This window comes from Eschscholzia californica, unplaced genomic scaffold, assembly GCF_041429995.1.
Source record: "Eschscholzia californica isolate CP2 unplaced genomic scaffold, dmEscCali1.0.p SCAF_3, whole genome shotgun sequence".
NCBI classification, from domain to species: domain Eukaryota; kingdom Viridiplantae; phylum Streptophyta; class Magnoliopsida; order Ranunculales; family Papaveraceae; genus Eschscholzia; species Eschscholzia californica.
In genome coordinates this window covers 42,170,317-42,187,606 of record NW_028238420.1, presented here as the reverse complement: position 1 = coordinate 42,187,606, position 17,290 = coordinate 42,170,317, and the positions used below count along the sequence as shown (strand labels likewise).

General features: G+C 36.7%; 1 protein-coding gene across 1 annotated transcript; it reads left to right on the top strand.

Moving 5' to 3' along the window:
* The first annotated feature begins 221 nt into the window (after nt 1–221).
* LOC147550463 (uncharacterized) lies at nt 222–6,047 on the top strand. The gene is made up of 10 exons (XM_086669221.1): nt 222–582; nt 692–784; nt 2,839–2,886; nt 2,991–4,178; nt 4,281–4,391; nt 4,847–4,929; nt 5,150–5,201; nt 5,306–5,377; nt 5,456–5,496; nt 5,598–6,047. The coding sequence occupies exons 2-10, from the start codon at nt 704–706 to the stop codon at nt 5,845–5,847; spliced, it is 1,926 nt and encodes a 641-aa protein (XP_086525347.1). The 5' UTR covers nt 222–582; nt 692–703; the 3' UTR covers nt 5,848–6,047.
* Nucleotides 6,048–17,290: the final 11,243 nt, after the last annotated feature.

Below are 17,290 nucleotides of genomic sequence, written 5' to 3'. Positions count from 1 at the left end.
TCATTGGTAAGTCGATTACTTCAAAATTAAAACTATAATAATCAAATTGAATTGAAATTATTATATCTAAAATTCACAACCAAAATGTGGGCAAAAGTATGAATATAATATTTTTTTAATATTTTTATATTTTCTTTTGAAAAGCAGTTATCAATAGTCAAATTTCGTCAAGAAAGAAGAGACTAAAAATTTCTTACAAGTGTTAACGACATAATCGGACTGTGTCAATCTGGGAAACTAAATCAAAGCACACAATTTCAAAACCCAGAAATCAATCACTAAGAACACAAAATCAAAATGGGTTTTAAAGGAAACCCAGAATTAAATTCATTAATTAGGTAAGAATCCGAGTGGGATTCATCTGTTTCTTCCTTTTCTAAAACGTTTCTAGTGAGTCAGAAAATTTTGATTCCAACTCATCTCTATGTGTTCGTTGGCATCACTTGAACAAGACGATGATGCCTATAAAGAGCACATAATCCAAGTGATTTTAGACTGAGAAAAAACCACCCACAGATAAAGAGAGAGAAAGAGAGAGAAACCCAAAACTTTTGTGATAAAACCGAAGAAGAACATCAATAGGTGAGAGATTATAAATACCCATTCTTGTTTTTGTTGTTTATAATAGGACCCTAGCTTTTGATTTTGTTTATTGTGTTTTAATCTCTAGGGTTTTAATCTTTGCTTGCAGCTGTATACAGAGATGGCAGAGAGAAATGAAAACAGAGAAGCTCAGAGAGAAGTTCTTAAGGCCTCATCAACAGAGGAGGAAACCATTTTGAAAGTAAACTCCTATCCCATGTTTGATTTGTTTTATGTCTTATTAGAGTTGATTACTTGAAAGTGATGATTTTTATTGTGGTTTTGTTGATTCTTTGTTTTGGGTTATATTTTAAGTCTCTCTGAGGAGTTGATTGTTGATTGAATGGGTCTTTGTGATTCTAAAATCAGTATAAGATATACTCAATTTTATGAAAAGATGACATGCATTTGTGAAGTTTGAAAATGTTTTTCAATCTAGAAACTTTGGGATCTTTGAATCTTATGATTTACTCAATAGTTTTTCCTTGATTTTGTTTCTTTTGATTTGTGATTTCCGATCTGAAAATAACGTTTCAAAATTGAAAAGAGAAATGAGCTTTGGTTGTTCTAAGTTTTGGATTGATTTAGATCCTATAAGCGTGGTCCGATTCGTGTATTTTTTCGAAGGTCTATTAGATCTGATTCAAAAGATTTTACCTTTTCAACTGATAGAGGCATCGAATCAAAACTAAGATCTAAACCTTATCTATCTTTGATTAGATAGAGAACAAGGCAAGATAGATTAGTTTGCTTTTGATGCCTAAAGTTGGAGGTGGAAGTTTGATATCTAATGGTACATGGGGATTAGTCTGAATCTGAAATTTTGGTTGAGACATAAGTCGTCTAAGGCGACGGGCTCCCATTTTTCTTTTCTTTCTTCCCCATCGAGTCTTGTATTGGGTTGCATAGTTGAATGTTCTTTTCATTTATAATGAAAGGGATTTGAAGGAGAAATACATTTTGGTTGCCTAGGCTAGCGAGAAGCTCACAACCTCGCCTAGCCCTGGATACAACTTAGGCAGATATATTATGTATCTTGTCTGGGCTCTCCTCAATACGTCCTTGTTTCGAGGATCTCTCGAGTAATATGTTTGCCTTTTCTTTTTCATTATTTGGTTTTCAACTGATAGAGGCATCGAATCAAACTAAGATCTAAACCTTATCTATCTTTGATTAGATAAAGAACAAGGCAAGATAGATTAGTTTGCTTTTGATGCCTAAAGTTGGAGCTGGAAGCTTGAGATCTACCGGAACATGGGGATTAGTCTGAATCTGAAATTTTGGTTGAGACGTTAGTCGCCTAGGCGACGGGCTCCCATTTTTCTTTCTTCCCCCATTGAGTCTTAAATAGTCTTGCATACTTGAATGTTCTTTTCACTTAAGATAAAAGGGATTTGAAGGAGAACTCCATTTTGGTTGCCGAGGCTAGGCGAGAAGCTCACAACCTCGCTTAGCCCCGGATACAACATAGGCTGATATGCTATGTCATCTTGTTTGCGTTCTCCTTAAGAGATCCTTGTTTCATGGATCTCTCGAGTATGATGTGTGCTTTTTCTTTGTATTTTTTCTTGGTTTTCAGTACAAATTCATTCTTTTCTTCAAAAGGAAAAACAGAGGCTGAAATAGAAACTATCACTCAGCAATTGGTTGTTACTAGGATTTAATTTGAGTATTGCAGTCTGTATTTTCTTCTGAATTTGAGTTCTGATTTTGGTTTTACTTTTTAAGGCCCATCAACCTATTTCCAAATCCAAATGGGGACCCATTTTTCCTTCAAAAATATTGTTACTGTCTTCATTTTTTATTCCCTATAAAATGTGGTGTTGTTTTTGGATACAATGATTCGAACCGTGGTCTCCTCAGTGGAGAGACACACATGTTACCACCCAACTAAAGTGGGCCTCACAATGTTTCGAACTTTCTATGCAAAATGAACATCTTCTAAAAAACTCTTTCTGGGCCATGATGGTATAGGTTTCGTAGATACTACTTTCGTCTTTTGGGGTGTATTACTTATTTTCAAACCTTTTTTCTTTTTTTCCGAAGTGGTTGATGTATCTTTCTCTTTCCGTCCTTGATTTTCCTCTTGGGTGTCCCAATATATTACTTGTCTGTGTACTGAATCATGTTTTACTATTACCTTAGATTTATGCTATATGATGTGGTGCTTAAAATATTTTTTCCATTGATGAGGCAATGTGTTCATTTGATGTAGATACGATACCAATACTAACTAGTATTTTTCTTTGATTCCAGACATCTAAAGGCGAGGAAAGAAATGTCTCCGCTGATGCACCAACAAAGGTAGTTCTGTCTATTGGATTTCCAGTTTTCACTGCCTTCGATTTTTAAATGCTTTATGTTCATTTTTTTAACTTGGTTATGTTTATTTTCACTTCATAAATCAGGTGGCTGATGAGATTAAGCCTAAAGCAAAGCCTGGAGTAGTTGATCCTGTTGCGAAAAAATCTCGCAAGTCCGGTAAGAAGACTGGTTCATCTAAGAAGGGGAATAAGGACTCCAAGAAAGAATTGGGTTCAGTGGAAAATAAAGACCGTTCCGAATCCGTCATTCCCCTTACCAGAGATGAACCTAATAGTAAGTCAGAGGCGCTCAATTCAAAGACTAACGAACAAGATGTCAAATCCAAGATAGTTGCAGCGGAAACTAATGAACCGAATGTGAACTCTGAGATAATGAACTCAGAGGCTAATGAACAAAAAACTGAGGTTCAAGAAAATGAAAAGAAGATACCAACTAAGCTGGACTCACCTAAAGAAACTAAGAGAACCAAAGACTCAAAAGGAAAAAAGCATGATGGAAAGGTGAATGTCAATGAAGAGAAAAATTCAAAAGCTCTAGATGATCTTGTGAAGAAGATATGTGATTCTGTAGAAGAGTCCAAAGACAAGCCACTTAAAGTATTTAGAAAGAAGGCGGTTAAAAAGATTCTAAAGGATGATGAAAATTCCTCTCCTGCTAAAGAAGTTATTATAAAGAAAGGGAAAAGTGAACCCAAATTAAAGAAGCAGGATGAACAGTCTTCGGCGAAAGATAATGTAACAACACAGAATGGGCAGGATAAAGTTGAGTCTAAGAAGGATGAACCTTCTGTGGTGGAAGATGAAGTTAAGACAAAGAAACAGAAGCCTGAAGTCAAATCCAGTAAGGATGAAATCTCTTTCACTAAGGAAGAAGTTAAAGGAAAGCACGAAGCTAAGCCTAGGAAGAAGGAGGAAACCTCTTTAATTGAAGGGGGAGTTAAATCAAATAAAAAGAAGGATGCATCCGAGAAGGAATCTGCTTGTGTTGAAGAGGAAGAATCCAAGAAGGATGAAGCCATAGCCAAGAAGAATAAGATTAAATCCAAGAAGGATGTCTGCTTTCACTCTAAAGAGGATGAAGTTCAATTGAATAAGGGTCAATCCTCTTCGATTAAAGAGGAAATTAAATCAAAGAAGCGGAAGGACGAAGCTGTGAATGATAAACTTTCTCCCCTCAAAGGGGATGTTGCCGTAAAGAAACGGAAAACAACAAAGACCCACAAGGATGACCGTGCATTCAAGAAGGATGCGGCGGCAGAACTAACTGACTTGGTATGGTTTGTCTTTCTTACTGCTTTGCTCTTCTGATGAATTTATGGTGGCTTGATTACAAAACCTTCATGTTTATCTCCTTTATCACTTAAAACTGTACAGGGAGTCACGTCTTCACCAAACACTGCTAAATCATCTCGCAAAGATATAAGCGAGGTGGAGAAAACTCCTCTTACAAGACCGAAGAGGAAACGCAATCCTGTGCGGAAGTTGGTACGTGGTCTTTCTCTTCCATATATAAACATATCTTCTTGTACGTTTACTTTATGTTTTTGCGTAGAATATAAAACCGAAATGAGTTTCGAATTTCAGCTACGGGAATTTGAGCTCTTGTTGTCAGTTAAAGTTGTATTCAAAGTCATTCATCTATACACTATTATTATTACTTTCATATTGTCTTTTAAGATTCTTAATCGTGACCTATTGCCTGTCCATGTCATATCTTATATACCTTGATGGACTCTTTGTTTTTCCAGAGGAACTTATTTAGCTCGAACATCTTTATTTGTGTCAGTTGCTACTACTCCTATCAGAAATTTATGTTTAGGTTTTTTAGTGTCACTTCTTCTATATCCTCTTATCTCGTTAATTTTCAACCAAGTTATCTGATGAACCATTTTTATTTATTGCTTATGAATTTTTCGCATTGTTTTCTCTTTCCATGGCAGATATCTGATGTACAAGAGCCCGAAGGACTTGGGGAAGATATCGTCGGCTATAGGATTAAAGTTTGGTGGCCCCAAGACAAACAGTAAGGACTTATCATGTTTCATCTTTGCTGTACCATATTTCATCTTCTAAACGATTTTCGCTGTACCATAATTTTATAAGTAGGTCTTACCCCTTAATATGATTGATGTCCCCACTTAGCCACTTCACATTGTTCGATACCTGTTATCCAATTCAGATCTCTTCATATGCTTCTTGTAGGTAAATGCACAAGCCTAATAAGATATTTGATGTTCTTGCAGATACTATGTGGGTCAAGTGGATTCTTACAATCCGATGACTAATAAGCACAAAGTAAGTAGGTTTTTGATGTAGAAGTCACATCTTTGCTTTTGTACTAATGCTTAAACTTCATACAGTTATTTGAATTTCTCCCATAATTTATTCGATCAATGCAGGTGCTGTATGATGATGGGGACATTGAGATCCTCAAGCTAACCACACAAAAGTGGGAGATTGTGACTCCCGAGGTAAAGAATCACTCGGGTGTTCTTTTTTGTGCCTGATATACTTTGGCCTAATATATGCCCATTCCATTTTTTGAACAGGACGAGAACAGCGAACTGCCAATTGCGGATCCTTCTGTTGCGTAAGTTAACATGCCACCTTTTGAATCTCTTTCCATATACGTATATTTTAACGTAAAATTCATTGACATTAATGATACTATTTTTTCTGTCTCAAATCCAGTGAGGAGAAAGATGAGAAATCTGAGATGAAAAATGAAGCAGAGAAGAAGGATGAGAAATCTGAGGTGGAAGAGGAAGAAAAGAAGGATGAGAAATCCGAGGCGAAAGAGGATGAGAAGTCCGAAGCAGAAGAGAAAGATAAGAAGTCTGAGGATGGAGAAGTCACAGCTAGCAATGAACTGGAAGAAGACATTCCTGAACCTGAGAAAAAAAGCGGAAAGAACGGAGCGAAAAAGGCCAGGAAGAACTGAGTAGCTATGACCCATAACCTGAGATTCTTGTTCATTCAAGAAAAATAGAAGTTCTCATCTCGTCTCTCCTGCTTGATCCGGATATGATCTCTCCTTCTTTTGGATTTAGAACAAAAACCTAGTTTTTAGTTATTGTTGAAACTCATATTTTGTCCCATTTTAAGGATGGGTTGTTTTGAATGCATTTTTTCAGTTGGTTATTTGGATACTGTTTCGGTTTTTGCTTAGCTTTCTCACTAACACTTGATTGATGTTTTTTACAATATTGTTTTGGTACTAATCATATCTTGAAGAGTTTCGATCCTGCTCACATAGGAGAGGATTCTATATACTGGATAGGGACATCTTGCGTGCCCTTGTGGTAAGTAGCAGCATATTCTGTTATTTCATCAAGTCAGGCCGAGGGCATACATGGAGGTCTATACTGCTCTAAGCAAGAGAAAATGATGAAAGTCTTCTTCGCAAAGACGCAAACTAGTAAAAAGTTACGTATAGAAGGACAATATCGGAAAGGTATTTTTTTTTTTATAAATGCGGTGAATATAACTATCAAGTTTTAGGGCTATACAGGAATGAACAACAAACTATTCTCCTGAGTGTGATTCATTTTACTTGCTCTAGTTCATGTGGTCCTCTAAATTTTCCTATTCAAATTATCAGTTTAATCCCTGTGTAATTCTTTATTAAATCCTATTTCTATCTTCAAATAACAATAAGTACAACTATCCAGCCATAATAAGAGGAAAGGAGGAACCACTAATGATGTAACTCCTTTATTAGCAATTCCACAAGGCACTATGTGTTTAAAGTAGTTCAAATCAGGATCGATATTAAACGCCAACCCCATGAGAAGTAATCTTTGATGAAGTCCGAACACTAATTGCACCAATATTTCTATCTCCAACCCGAACTCCAGTTTCACATTTACCTCAACATTTGCTCTTACACACCATACAGAGATGCAAGTTCGATCATAGTCAATTCAAGATTTTCTACAGACTTTCGAGTGCCAAAGCCGATAGCCATAAGAGAAAGAATTGGATATAATAAGATAGCTTGATGTGGTCCGTGAAAAGTTATATCTCTCCCTCTTCGTGTGGAGTGAAGCTCAGCAAAAAGCAGCATAAATGAATCATTTAGGCGAGTTAAACATCACAAATACAAGATTTTTGCGTTAGAGATGGTAAAGTCGATGTCCATCAACAACTCACCGTAAGAGAACCAACAAATATACCAATGTAAATCATTATATATGTCTGCCTATACTAAAAAGGAATACATAATAACTCCTCCTATCAGCCTATGCCTATCACCGAAGATGCATAAAAAAGAAAAGCTGCAGAAAACAACATAGTATTAAAGAATTGAGCTTATTATGTATGAACACTTGACGTACCATCGTTAAATATGTAAAATAACAAACTCAAAAACTCGAATACTTTAACAACATAGAAAGAATGTCTGTCATCTCTAACGCAAAGAGCAAAAATCGGATCTTGATGTGTCAAATAAGAATAAACAATTACATTTATACAACAATAAGAAGACCATATGAATACTAATCAAGAAGGCCATTTATACAACAGTGATAGAATACAGAGATGAAGACTCAATCTTACACTCTACTTACACTACAGACTGAGGTGCCTATAGCATAAATGGTTAAAAGTTAGTTAAGACAGTTAGATTTGTAACAAACTGTAACTGAATCTGTTAATCTCTGTAAAGACGAGCTCTAGTCTATAAATATGAGCAATAGCTGTTTCATTCAATAAATGATTTCAAGTTTTCTCTCTCTCTATTCTAAAACCTAACCCTAACTTTTCAAACAGTAACTACACATGATCATAGAAGAATAAAAGAATTTGAATCATAATGAAGCTGAACCCCAGAATGTGCGAGGCTGCCTACGTACCAAGATTAGAACAATCCTCTAATTCATGGATCAAGCCTTTACGTAGTTCTGTTTACAATTCTTTCTATTTCATTCATGTGTTGATGTCGTTGTTGTGCTGCAGATGCTGCGGATGTTGTTGTTGTTGTTTCATATTATTATCGAAGGACTCTATCTAACTGAAATCAATCAAAGAATTAACCCAAGCGTCGAGATCATATTGTTGTTGTTGTTGTTGTTGTTGTTGTTGTTGTTGTTGTTGTTGCTCTTGGTGTTCCATTTCATTATCAAAGGACTCTATCGAATTGAAATCAATCATAGAATTAACCCAAGCGTGGAATTCAGGGTAGCTTCCTTCAACTTGTGCAGCAAATGTTGTGTCTGCTGGTATTAAGGATTGGCTGTTTGTCATTTGCATTGACTGCTGCTCTTGCTGTTTCTCTTGTTGTTGCTGCATCTCTTGTTGTTCTTGTTGTGATTCTTCAACTGGTGGTGCAGCAAATGTCGTAGACGATACCAGTGGTTCTGATGGTAATGATTCTTCGGCCATGGACATTGACGATTCTGTTCTTCTTTCACTCCCGTTTACCTTCCTTCTTATTCTACAGAGTACATATCCTTGCTGCACCATTAACATAAAGATTTTTAATGTTAGAATATTTGTTTTCTTGTTTCCCAAAAGATACAAAATTTAATTTTACTCGAAAGGAAAATAAGAAGATACGTAAAAAAAAAAAAAAAAAAAAAAGTACCTCATTCGGGAATGTCTCTGGTAAAGAATATTCGTGCATAATCCAATTATCCGTCGTTTTCCTCCTCTTAGGAGAAGACTCAGATGACTTCCTGTTTAGCTCAAAAGAGAAGCTCTTCTTCATCCCAATTGTCATATTTTTATAGTCAAGGATCGGTTTACCACTACATTCTCCTTTCCAAGTACCTGTTCCATTAACGGTTCTTGATATTCTCTTCGTCTTCTCTGACTTTGTTTTAAGTTTGGTGAAAAAATATCGAACCTCACAACAATGTTCGTCATCACGATTTCCTCGATCTTCATTACTAATGTCATAATTGTAGTAGGGATAATGTCTCATCTCATCAAATAAGGTGCAAGGTTCATTAGCATATAAGTCTCTTTCAAAAATTACTTCTTCACTAAAAACTGGTAGATCTTGACCAAGTACTTTTGGCGTGAGATAGTTAGTGATAAGTTGTGCGTCGGTCGGTATAAAACGAAACCCCAGTGGTACCTTTAGTTTCTCGTCTGCCATTGTACGTGTTGCTGAACGAAAAGTTGAAACTGAAATTTAGAATGTGTTCCAAGTTTATTATATAGTTAAACTGAAATTCAGTTTAGGAATGCTAACTAGTTAGTGATGAAATTTAGAATGTGTATTACAAGTTTATATTATGAATTAACAGACATTACTATCTCTAAAATGAAACTACAAAGTTCTTAATAATCTAGTTTAGGATGAACCTACAAGGAATATGATCGAAGTAAAAGATATACATGCATGCAATATATATGTCAATTCATCATAAACCCACCCACACACCCACACTAAGCAGATTCAAACTGAATGATTAAGAAAGAATTTAGCAAACTATAATTAATGAAAATCAAAGTAAAAGAAGAACATACATACCTTCTTAAGTAGCTTTTTATTTCCTCAGGTTGTAGTAATAGTAATAGTAGTAGTAGTAGTAGTAGTAGAGAGTATATATAGGTAGTAGATGGAAACTTCCGTACGAAATTTCAGGTTATTAGATTCAGTACGAAATTTCAGGTAGCCTTTTTTCGGAAAGTTACTATATATTGTTCTAAAGCACAGGGGCGGTGGTGGTAAGGGGGCAAAACTGGTCCTCAAAACTCAAAAAAAGTAATCCCCTTTAATACCTACCTATTTTAAGGAAATGAAATTTAAACCCACCAACTAAAAACATATTACATAAAAACCCAAGTGTAAAGTGGCTATTAATATTTTCTATATGTACATCCATTGTCTTTTAATGATAGATTGACTAAGACAAAATCAAATGTTGCTTGCGCACCAGTTATTTTCTTCATTTTCCCCGAAGACGTAACAACGATGACTACCATAAGCTATCTATAACATCTTATCTCCATCTATATATGTTTCTCTCTCTCTCTCTCTCTCTCTGTGTATATATATATATATATATATATATATATATATGTTTGTCTCACTCTCTTTTAATGCAACACCAATACATTCTCTGTTATTCTCTTTCTTCTTTCTCTTGAACTTCTTCTTCCTCACTCTATCAATTAATGGTGGCGACCAATGATTAGGTATCATCCATTCTCATCTCTCACTCTCTCTACGGTAGGGTGTCAGTCAACAACAGGGTTGTGGTTGTGACTTTTGGACCAGGTACACTACTACCGATAAGAGCTTGTGGGTAACCATCAATTGCGTAATACTAGCTATGCAAAATGTCTGCTAGTGAAGAATACATCGAAATCTCAGTTGAGAATAGTGGATGTGTGTACACGTCGGTAAGACGCCTTACTAATATAACTAGTTATGTCTTACCGGATAGCAATGAGCAAATCGGTTAAACTCATTGAAGTTTCAGTTGGGACATCGTTGACCACCTATGGACAGATGCGTTTACCTTTAGTAAAGTACTACCGTTATAACCATCGGTACCATCGGTAGCGTCTTACCAGTGAGGGTGTACAACTACAAGCGCACATAAGAGAAACCGATGGTTTGGTTAGTGCTTTTTCAAACCGTTACCAAACCGCTCAGAGTTTGGTTCGGTTACTAACCAAACCATCATAAGCGGTTTGGATACCACTGGATACCAAACCATCTATAAAAATAATTTGTTCTCCATGAAAATCGGCAAATCGAATAACTTTCTTCATACAGTGACATATAAAATAAAGACAACACTCCTTAAAAACCAAGAGAAACAATCAAATTAACATAATACATCGAAAAAACATTTGAAACATTAAATACATGTGCAGGCCACCGACCGAAATATTTTATAGTAGCTAGTAACATTATATTGTAGTAGTGTTGTTGTTTTGTATGGGTAGAACTTTATGAAACATATGTATTTGTATGAAATTATAGAGATATGTAGATACATTTTAGAAAAAATAATGTATATAATTATATATATATATATTATTAATTTAACTTGACTGGTTCGGTTTGGTTTTAATGGTTCTTAAACATTACATCCACTTACCGAACCAAGCCAGTTGGTTTATAGAAATCTACAACCGTACCAAACCACTCGGTGTTTGGTTTGGTTTAAAAACCGACTGGACCGGTTTGGATTGGTTTGGTTTGATTGGTTCGGTCTATTTTTGCACACCCCTACTCACAACCATTATTCTTAATCGTCACAGGAGAGAGAGAATTCATTATATTACTAAAATCAATGTGTGTGATTTTATCTTGTTTTTTTCTTTTTATAGGTACTAAATGTGCCCCCACACACTAAAAATCCTGGCCCTGCCACTATTATAAAGCACCGACTCCCTAAACTGTAACTTGTTCCTAAAATTTCATATAGAGAGTTCTAACCCCGCCCGAGTCCCCTAAAACAATGGTTTAAGTTCTAACCTTAGGCCATGTTTGGAGTTCTGATCTTTATGATCACCATTCCCAAAGAGAGTTTTTTTAGGTGGGTCAGGGTGGCAATTTGCGGCCCACAATGCGAATATGCTAGGTGACATAGCAATTGAAGCCCTAAATGACCCGTAGATAAATGTACCCGTAGATCCTATGTTGCGTTCACCTTAAAAGAAAACCTGTCAAACAATCAGAGCCCAAAGACCTCAGTTTAACTGGGCTTTTCTAGTTTGGTTTCCAAGAGGCATACCAAGACATTGCTTTATCACTTGGATTGCTTTGCGACGACAACTAAATACCAAAATGAGACTAATAGGGTTGGGGGTCCAAGCTGATCCGAAGTATTTCTTTTGCCGGATAAAGGAAGAAAAAGACTTTTATCCAATGGTTGCTTGTGTGGTGACCAAGAATGTTTCTGATACGCTTCTAAATACAAAGGGATTCAAGAGGCCAATTCCAAGCTGTTGGGATGAGGAAGTCCAGTGGTCCTAAATCACTTTAGGGGTACCTCTGTTTGAGCGAAATTGGGTTGCCTAATTTTTATTACATATATTTGAAGGAGATGTCCTTCGACCAAAGATGCAATGCGAGAAATTTGTCAGATAGGACAATTGATGAAGAAGAATATCAAGTCCGGATGATTTAGGGGTCGTAGTGTTTAGCTAGAAACCAACTACGACCGTGGAATTGCAAATCGATTCGCTACTAACTTTGTCCGGATCCTACAACGGGTACACAAAAGAGTGTCAACTTGATCGAAAGATATGACTAGAGGGATCTGACATATATACATGGGTAAGACCCATAAATATGTCCTAAAGGCCTAAAAGAAGTTTAGGCAAAGATAGTACAAAAGGCCCAAAGAAGGAGAATTTGGGTCAGGCACCAAAGGGATGTGACATATATACATGGGAAACCTAATTAGGTTTTACTCTAACTTAGGGTTATATATATTGTCTCTTAAGAGTTGAATAAGGCGTGAAGAATTCTCAAGGGGCTCTCTTATTCTACAACATCAAGTAGAGTAAGAAAAGGAGAATTATCCCAACTATCTATCTAGTCAAGGAAGAAGGTGTTCTTCATCTAACCACCATTGGTGTTCTAGCTAACAACAAGGTGGGAGATCAAGGTGATTGTTCGGTGTCCAAAGTAGAGGAGTTATAATTGGAGCTCTTGGTCCTCTCAAAAGCGATTAGAAAGGTTTGAGGAAAAACTAGCGATTAAGGTAATCTCTAACTCTTAGTTCAACATTAGCTTATGCATGAGATCCTAGGGATACTAGTGTTAGACATATTAGATGTCTGAGAGTCCGCTACCAACACTAGGAGACCACATAACCCAACAGTGGAATCGGAGCCTCTTGCACGTAGCTAATTTTGGCTAAGTTTTGAACTAATCTTCGCTTGTTTAAGATAGGTAGATAGATATGTCTAAAAGTGTTTTAGACATCAATTTGTTTAGTTTGAATGTGATTTAAGTTATTGAAACTTTTTTTCAAAGTTGATGATTGAAATTTTTTCAAAAGATTAGATTTTTATTGGTTTCGGTTTTGAGAAGAGTTGTTTTTCATTGATTTTAGAAATTATTTGGAAAACAAAATTTGATTTTTTTTTAGAAGTGTTCTAGAAAGGGAAATAAGAGCTTATGGAAGCAAAAGAGAAAAAAGAAGGAAGTTGGTTGGAAGTTTTTTTAGAAACTCCCAAAATCCGGCTCGGATGCGGTAGGAAGCTTCCTGGCTGGACGCGGACGCGTCTCGGTCTTAGAGACCGAGCCACTAGTATCTCGGACTCGAGCAGACGCGTCTGAAATGTCCTAGGACTTCTCGGTTATACCCTAGATGTCCAAAAGAGGTCCGATCTTTGACCAGACGCATCCGAGACGCGTCTGGGGAACACACCAACGTCCTGGCCTATAACCAAGACGCAATCTGGTCGAGACTGACTCGGGCCAGAATATGCCGACCCTTGGCCGTGTTATATCTGACCCATATCAAAGGCCTTGCTAGGCCTAGCCGGGAAAAAATATTAGGCTTTGGCTAAGACTTGTCCTGAACCTTTTTGAGTTAGTTTAAAGACCTAGATTCAAGTGAGAGTTTTTGCGACTAAAATTCGATTTTCTCCCGGTTCCACCCAAACTTTTCCGAAATTGACTCGTGCCATTCGAAGGCCCAAACGAAATTTCTTTTCCACCCTAACTTTTCCGAAATTGACTCGGGCCATTCGAAGGCCCAAACGGAATTTCTTTTGAAATTGATTTTGTAAATCATAAAAGATAAAACCGAGACGTATCATTTGTCTAATTCTTCGGTTAGAGACTTAAGATCCGTATGTGACATAGAGATGTCGACAGAAGTATCTCCCGGATAATCATTCATATATAATTGTTAGCCTTGAATGTTATATAAATGCATGCGTTGTGAATACGAAAACTAGTACGGCTATAGAATTTATTTTATTTTATTCTTGTTTTAAGCACGAAGGGGTGTACGTTGTAACAATTTTAATTTCAAGTTTTATACGATTTGTGTATCGTTCGAGTCTTGTAATTAGAGTTTAACGTCTATGAGTCCATTGAAGAAGCTCAAGAATGTGATCCAAAGACGAGTGAGAGAATTCAATGGAGGTTCGAGGATGGCGATTCAGGCGAACCAAGGCGAAACAAGAAGAATCCTAAGAAGAGTAGATCTTTTACGACTAGGGGGCCATACTAGGATCCATATGTGCTTGATTTACTTTCTCACGCGCATTTACTTATTTATTTACGTTTTTATGTTGTTGATGATAGTTAGGCTAAATAGTTCACTATAACACATGCAAGACAAAACGTAAACGTCCCTAAAAGTAATTTTGAGTCGGATGCCCATCCAGATTAAGACAATCGTTGATCCCTTGTTCGTGATGGTGTGTTTGCCTCAGCAGGGTGCCATTTCTATCTTAGGACAATGCGGGTAGGCCTATGGCGAAGTCCTACACGTCTAAATGGTTCCACGCAGCGAGATCAACAAAAGATTTTTTGATACTCGAGGTAAAAGAATGGATTTCACATATAACATGTAATCCATTAACCGAGAGTCATATTGTATGACCAAGGAAGTAGTTCACTCACCCAAATCAATGGGGTTAAGGGCAAGGCCATAGTCCGCTTAATCCTTGAGAGATGGGGTCTAAGAATCGTATTATTCAACCAGGGACGGTTTTCTTGGATAATGTGGCAAAAATAAAGTCTTTTTGCAAAATATCGAATGTAATACTTAGCAAAATCCTTTTTGTGTTTCATGTAGTTTTACAATGGTAAAAGAAAGTCTTTTAAACCTATGTTCAATCCTCGAAGAGGACAAATTGAACATGGATAACTTCCACGATTGGGAGGTTAATCTGAGAATGATAATCGGATCCACAAATAAAGAAAGCATATTAGATACCCCAATTTCAAAGATAATTGGGACCTCAACAGTTGAGGAACAAAAGCAGGCCAAAATTATTCGGATGAAATCAGTTGCAATAATATGCCTTATGGTGGCCACCATGGAACCAAATCTTCAAAAGAGATTTGGAAAATTGATGCGCACACAATCATCTGACAATTGAGGGACATGTCCCGACATAAATCGTGGTTGAGGAAGTACAGGACTTCCAAGGCAATCCAGAAAGGCATTGGAATGTTTGAATCAAAGAAAGAACTTTTGTTGATTCAGAGGAACAAAGGGCTCAGGGATGAAGGAAATAAGATATTATCCAAAACCATTTCTCCGGATTCAAAGTGTTTCTACTGTGATGGTCTTGGTCATTGGAGAAGAAACTGCCTTATATGTACCTAGAGAATGAAAATGAAGGAATTCACGATTCCAACCAAGGTATCTATGTTATTGAAGTAAACTTAGAAAATACAACTAGTTGATCCCCCCTCATGGGTATTTGATACCGGATGTGGTGCTCATATCATCTCTGATGTGCAGGAGCTTAAAAGAATCAGATATTTGTCTAAAAGGGAGTTGGTCCTGTGAGTAGCGAATAAAGCAACTAATGCTGCAAAAGCTGTGGGAACCTATAGTCTACCTATAAAATCTGGTATAGTTTTAGAACTTCATAATTGTTATTATGTACCTTATATTTCTAGAAACATTATCTTTGTCTCAGTGTTAGACAAAGAGGGATATCACCTAATAATAAAAAACAACTTTATATAAAGGTGAAATGTTTCATACCAGTGTTAAGTTATACAATGGTCTCTACATAACAAGTATAGAGAACGAGATATTTAACATAGAAACAAAGAGGCTACGATCAAATGATTCAAACTCAAGTTATCTCTAGCATTGTCGTCTGGGTCACAATAATCTACAAAGCATGGAGAAGCTTCCTGCAAATGGACTTCTAGGATCGTATGACTTAGAAACATACGACACATGCAAATCATGTTTAATGGTCTCTACATAACAAGTGTAGAGAACGAGATATTTAACATAGAAACAAAGAGGCTACGATCAAATGATTCAAACTCAAGTTATCTCTAGCATTGTCGTCTGGGTCACATTAATCTACAACGCATGGAGAAGCTTCCTGCAAATGGACTTCTAGGATCGTATGACTTAGAAACATACGACAGATGCGAATCATGTTTAATGGGTAAAATGACAAGGTCTTCCTTTAAAGGAAAGGGAGAACGAGCCAATGAACAATTGGATCTCATACATACAGATGTGTGTGGACCAATGAGTACACCGGCAAGAGGTAACTTTAGCTTCTTCATTACGTTCACGGATGACTTCACTCGATATGGTTACATATACTTGATGAAGCATACGTCTGAATCGTTAGAAATGTTCAAAAGCCATCCGATCTGATCCGATCGGGGTGGTGAATATTTGAGTCAAGAGTTTGATGATCATATTAGGAGTTGCGGAATAATATCCTAATCACTCCGCTTGGAACACCCCAAAATGAATGGTGTTCTCGAAATGAGAAATCGCACCTTGTTAGACATGGTACGATCAATGATGAGTTTAGCCAATCTTCCAAACTCGTTCTGGGGAGATGCTCTGAAAACGACTGCTTTCACACTGAACCGTGCTCTGTCAAAAGCTGTAGAAAACACGTCATATGAGTTGTGGTTTGGAAAGGTTCTAAAGTTGTCTTTTCTCAAAGTCTGGGGATGTGAAGTTTATGTAAAAGTTTACAAGGAGATAAATTTGCACCCAAGGCAGACAAATGTCTCTTTGTGGGTTACCCAAAAGAGACAAAGGGTTTCTACTTCTACAACCAATTAGAGAACAAAGTGTTTGTTGCTCGTGATGATGTCTTCCTTGGAAAGGAATTCGATATGAGCAAACAAATTCGATATGAGCAAACAAATAAACAATGATATGGAGATATCAAGTTTGGCGTCTCATGTCTATCTACAACAAATGGAAGATGATAATGAGGTAGAGTTAGAGGAACTCGAGGAACCTCCCGCACAAGTCAAATTAAATTCGCAGCAGATATCTCAAACAGTTGAGAATACTCTAATCGTTACTCAATCCCCTGTAGGTCTCAAAGGCTTAAGGAGTTATCTAAAAAAACAAACATCCTACTGTTAAAAGATAAAGAGTCGAGCACCTACAACGAAGCTATGACGAGCCCCGACTCTGAAAAAATGACTTAAAGCCATGAGATCGGAAATGGATTTCATGCATGTCAGAAAATCAAGTATGGGACTTGGTCGATTTGTCCGATGGAGCAAAACATATCGGATGCAAATGGGTTTTCAAAAGGAAAACTGAAAAGGATGAAACGTTAGCGTTTTCAAAGCTAGACTTGTGGCAAAAGGTTTGGCAGATTCATGGTATAGACTATGATGAAACTTTTTCCCCTCTCGCGATGCTTAAATCCATTAGGATCATTCTAACAATTGCATCTCATTATAATTATGAGATTTGACAAATATATGTCAA

What these genes read in the sequence shown, in the direction of transcription:
- LOC147550463 (XM_086669221.1), top strand. Translation starts at nt 704, where the DNA reads ATGGCAGAGAGAAATGAAAACAGAGAAGCTCAGAGAGAAGTTCTTAAG. An exon ending in GCAATCCTGTGCGGAAGTTG is followed by an intron (nt 4,392 to 4,846) that starts GTACGTGGTCTT and finishes TTTCCATGGCAG; the next exon opens with ATATCTGATGTACAAGAGCC. An exon ending in TGGTGGCCCCAAGACAAACA is followed by an intron (nt 4,930 to 5,149) that starts GTAAGGACTTAT and finishes ATGTTCTTGCAG; the next exon opens with ATACTATGTGGGTCAAGTGG.